Source organism: Canis lupus, chromosome 12 (assembly GCF_003254725.2).
Source record: "Canis lupus dingo isolate Sandy chromosome 12, ASM325472v2, whole genome shotgun sequence".
Lineage (NCBI taxonomy): Eukaryota > Metazoa > Chordata > Mammalia > Carnivora > Canidae > Canis > Canis lupus.
In genome coordinates this window covers 43,759,095-43,764,366 of record NC_064254.1, presented here as the reverse complement: position 1 = coordinate 43,764,366, position 5,272 = coordinate 43,759,095, and the positions used below count along the sequence as shown (strand labels likewise).

General features: G+C 37.6%; 1 protein-coding gene across 7 annotated transcripts in view; it reads right to left on the bottom strand.

Annotated features, from left to right (window-relative positions):
- DOP1A (DOP1 leucine zipper like protein A) overlaps positions 1-5,272 on the bottom strand; it is a 108,725-nt gene that overhangs the window by 610 nt on the left and 102,843 nt on the right. For 4 of the 7 annotated variants that reach the window (XM_035698089.2, XM_035698092.2, XM_035698091.2 and 1 more), the window contains 2 exons: positions 2,720-2,849; positions 1,731-1,790 (listed from right to left, as the gene is read on the bottom strand). In XM_035698089.2, the coding sequence (XP_035553982.2) occupies positions 1,731-1,790; positions 2,720-2,849 (190 nt within the window). The remainder of the gene's footprint in view (positions 1-1,730; positions 1,791-2,719; positions 2,850-5,272) is intronic. The other 3 variants (XM_049092299.1, XM_049092301.1, XM_049092300.1) reach the window with 1 other exon arrangement.

The window sequence follows — 5,272 nt, the reverse complement described above, 5'->3', positions numbered from 1 at the left end:
CTGTAGAAAACACAAAGGGAATGTTATTAACAAATGAGAAAATCTGAAAGGGTACAAACACCAGCAACAGTTAACAGATGATGACATTAAGTCTCCATTCCAGACTTGATTCAACTCTTGCCTCTTAGTGCCGGTTATTAAGTGTGGACACTGCAGGCACATTTTCCACCTGGAGTGTGCAAGCAAGCTCAGTTAGCAGAATTGGTTTTGGAGAGGGAGAGTCAGATATTAACAGTTTATATTGTGCTTTGCATATACTCAAAAAGCTCCCAGGTTTCTGGGCTCCCGCTAAGGTGACCCAGGACTAAATCAAAAGGTGATGATAGAAGGAGGTTAGGAAGAGACAGTAGTCTTCTCCAGTTCACCTAATTATTAAGTCAGGTAATTCCCTTTTAGCCAAGTGGCTTACACTTGCCACAGATGGTAGTAGGCTTCAAAGTGAGTAACTCAGTACAAGAGAAAGGAAAGGAACACTCAGGAGAGACCATGACGTTTGCTTCTTCCCCATGGTAAACAACATGGGGAAGAAAGCTGGACCTGGAGTCAAAATAACAGGGTTGGTGTCACGGCTCTGCAGTTTACTCACTGGGGGGGCATCTGGTCAAGATGCAGAAAGGTTCCTCATTTTAAAAAGTGGGGAAATCTATCTTCCAGCAGAAAAGTCAAACAAGAATGTAGGTGAAAACTGTCCAACTAAAAGTAAATACAGTTAAAATAATCTGTGTACCAAGAGGCTGGTTTAAGCAGCCAACTAGATTATACAAAGATGTAGATCTCTAGGGAAAGAAAGAGAACTGAGATGTCTGGATTTGGGCAGAATCACAGATACAAAAACACTGAGTAGAGAGAAAATGGGCAAAAAAATATGAAGGGGAACTTAAAAATCAGAACTATAATCTGTCCTATTGATTAACAAATGGTTTGCCTTCTCAGATCAGATGTTGTGAGAAACTTTCGCTGTTAATCTAATTTTTAAATAACACTAGTTTCCCAGTGGAGAATGCAGATGTAAAAACCCAGCTTATTTTCTGGTGTGTGATCATTTAAAAATGAAATCCTGAGAAAGGAAAATAGATTGAAGTTAAAGCAAGAGGAAACAAAAAAAAAGATCATCCAGTCCCAGCAATTATTTAACCTCCCAATCTAAAACCGAGGATACAGAAAATCTCTCTTCCTTTTGTTTAACTAGAACACTGGCTTTACCAGTCCTGGGACTGACTTTCACATCACTGACTGACTACCATTAGGTGGCTGACCGTCCCACCTTTTCAGTCCCCTACATCAAACTGCAATCCAATAGTAGTTTAAGGGCAAACAGAGATGAGTTTATCCTGAGGGAAAATGCATAATATGCTTGAACCCTCCATACAACTAGTTTACAAATGTAAGAGAACTAAGGTGTGACCTTTTGTTTCTATTCCAGCCAAAACATACTTAGAGAGGGCTTTTTACTAAGAAGCTATTGACCAATAAAGAGTGCATTTGTGGTGCTCTGCTCTTATCCATCAGAATACCACCTCCTCAAAAATAAATAAAATTAAAAAGTCAGACATGTTTCCAGAAAAAGGATTTCTCCTTTCACTTCACCAGTCTACGCTTGAAGATGGGCTTCCTTCCTGTTTACCTCTCTTGTACTTGTTGAAACCCAGACCTGGGTTTGTGTCTCAATATTTGGTCCAGATGTGGCAACTTTAGCCACCATATCACAAGCATCAAAAAGCCACCCTCACCTGATGCTTGGCCATCTCCAATCCCTCCAAAATCACTGTCTTAAAGTCCTCCTCCTTGTCCTGTGGAAGGAAAGAGGAGAACTCATAGCCTTTGTTCCAATGAAAAGTATGCTTGGCCATGAAGACCTTGTTTAACGTGCAGAAAATGCTTTCTAATCAAAACTGTTTTCTTATGCTGGGGGACACGTTTTAGGCAAAAAGCTGTCTTTATCCCTCAGATACAAGAGGAGTCTTATAAAAACTGTCAATGATAAAGAGATGCAGGGATGACAAAGTACATGTGCCTGAGGTCATACACAATCACATGGCTTCTGGATTTGTCATCATGATGATTTTTTTGAACTCTGATATCAAAGTGAGAGGTACCCAAGGTCTATTCTATAAACTCTGGATCCAACTTTTATCTTCATCTCTGCCCTTTTACTTAGTTCCTAAAGAAACAACTTGATTTAAAATCAAGCTCCTCAGATCCTTCAAGCAGAACATCCTCTTAAGTGACTGTCCTCCCATCCCATTGTTCTAGTTTGTGGAATGTGGTTCAGTTTAGGGGCTGTTGCCTGATTAGGGGACCCCAGAAGACTGGAAAATTTCTGAGCACTCAAAGCACACACTGCAAACCCACATCATCCCCAAACTCTACATTTTTGAAGAAATTAAAAAATTTTGAAAAGTTTGCGTTCTATTTATTTTTTGTACGTAATCTCTACACCCAACATGGGGCTCAAACTCATGACCCCAAGATCAAGGGTCGGATGCTCCACCAACTGAGTGAGCCAGATGCCCCTGAAAAAATTTTAATGCAAAAAAAAAAAAAGAGATTTGGAACAAAGGCTCACTGAGGAGCATGCCAAATTCATTATTTTTTTCTGGGGCAAGGATCTCTAATTAGCCTGATGCACACTGAAAAATATAAAGTACATAAGACATATAAACACACATTACAAATTTTATCTTCTTACATTTAAAAAGAAAAAAGAAGAATGTAATACCTTTGCCCTTTTCCGAAGAAGTTTTGCTAGTCGAACTACATAAGGTTTAAACTCTCGTTGATGTATGCCCTGCCTTCTGACTTCCAAACCGGAGTCATCTGAGGCTTCTGGAATAAAGGCCCACCGGTACCTGTGTACAGAAGAATATTGATACTGATAAGACAAGATGTACCATGCAAGATAAGGCCACAGAGGTATAGTGGAAAAGATCACGACCCCACCACTTAAATTCAAATGGCAGCTGTGCTGCTTGCAGCCCTGTCACCTAGGACAGGATTCTTAACCTGATCCTTTTCTTCACCATTAAAGAAAAATACTATTAACTACCTCATAGGGTTGTAAATAGTAAATAAAGTGTTTTTTTTTTTTTTTTAGCACAAAGCAAGTAATTTAAATGATTCCATCCTCATCTGTTAATGGGCAAAATCTCTACCATATACTTGGCCAGATCCCATACACACACAGTAGGGGGAAAAGAAAAAATAAATAGAACTTCTTTCATACCTCCCTAATATTTTTGTCTTTAATAAGTAAAATTAATATCTGACTATGGGAAAAATTCAAACCGTATCAAAGGACACACTAAGGAAAAGTAGTCTGTCTCCCTCCCACCACAGGATCCATCAGTATCACCAGTCCCTTGTGTGTCCATACAGAGTACATGCATAATAGAGCATATATGCATACAACCAACCTCCTCCTTTTCAATAAACTTTAAAAAAGCATGACTGCTGCTTATTCTAACTAGATAGATATCCTGGAGATAATATATAAAACCTCATATTGTCTTTTAACAACTACTTGGTACTATAGTGTTGGAATGAACTGATTTAACCAGTCTCCTAGACTGTCCCATTTCTTGGTATTACAAATAGTGCCACAATGGCCACCCTTACATAATATTGACTTTTGTACACATCTGACAGTATAGTGATATAGAAGTCCTTAGAAATAGCAGAATTACTGGCTCAAAGAGAATGTATTTTCAATTTTGGTAAACATCACCTCCTTTGGAGAACAATTGGATGATACCACTGTATGCTTGCAACTAGAATAATAATCTGTTAAGGTTAAAAAGAATATACTTTTAGATGTTTACCATTATGATGGTTATTTATAACTGGAATTTCTCTGATAAGTATGACTTTTCCAATGTTTATAGGCCATTCTTTTTCTATGAACTATTTATTAAATCTGTCAGCTCATTTTTGTATTGGGTTGATTTTTTACATACTAGGCAAGTTAGACTTGTCACCACACAACTCATTGCTGCCTTTTCCACTTCATGGTATTTTTTAGTCTTACAGAGACTAAAATTTTTTGTGGTTCTCTCTTTAACTTTTGGAAAATATTTCATGTTTAGAAAGATGTTACTCTTTCAAGATTAAATTCTCATGTCACTCTTCTACTTAATAGATTTTTAAAAGCAGTTTAAAAAACTATTAGTATTTTTTTTTTCTTCAGTATTACAGCCTACTTCATCCCTTTTCTAGTAACATTCTCCTGACAAGTAAACCAGATGAACTCATTTTGGTTCTGATCATGGAAGCCAAAAAGCCAATACCATAGCATACTACTTCAATGTTCTTCCTAGAGCATCAAAACCTATAGTTTCCATCACTTTTATGATAATAAGCATCCTAATTAATTCTGGCCACTTTCTTACAATTCTGCTTAGGATCCCTTTCTGAATTTCTTCAGGAGTAACATCAGTTTAAACAGATACGAGACTCCTCATATTTGTTAAGAAATAGATGTATAATAGTTTTCAGATATTCTAGTTCTTACTATTAAATTTAATAAAAAGTAAGCTTGTGAAACAGCAATTTTTAGAGACTTAAGTATGTCCAGTATAGAAAGCAGATTTTGGTATCTTACTCTTCATCCTATGGATACTCCATTCCAGAAGAATAATAAAACACATTATATATAAATACATATTTGATCATATGGATAAATTCTCAAGTTAGCTGTATTTGATAAAACAATCATATAGCTTGCCTATTTAAAAATTTAATATGGAAAACCATAATTAAATATGAGAACTTACTTCTATTAAAGTTTCTCCCTTTCCCCTTTGCTATCATCTCTCTAGTTCAGTTCACTATCCTCTGAAATAAAAGTCTCCTTGATTACAGGCTTGCCCATCTCCAGTCCTCTGTCTAAACTATGCAGCTGAAATAAAATTTCTAAAATGCAAGCCTGGTAACATCACTTCGTTCCTTATGAATTGTCTGTCAATGGGTTTCTGTCGTCCTTAAGGTTCAAATGCTCTAATATAGCTTTCAAGGCTTTACAGCATTCGGCCTCTTTCCAGCCTCTTCCCATAACATTCTGCTCCTGCAATACCGATTCCTCAGCATTTCACACAAACCAGGTCCATTTCAACCCCCCAGACTCCCCGTGTGCCTCCCCCACCCCCTCACTCTTCACCATGTCAGTACAGATCTGCACACAGACCTAAAGCAAGTAAGGGGTCTCTGCTGCGTGACCTCAAAAGCCTCCTGCATGTCAGCTTTCAGAACACCCAGCGTGTGTTCAACTGTATGTCCC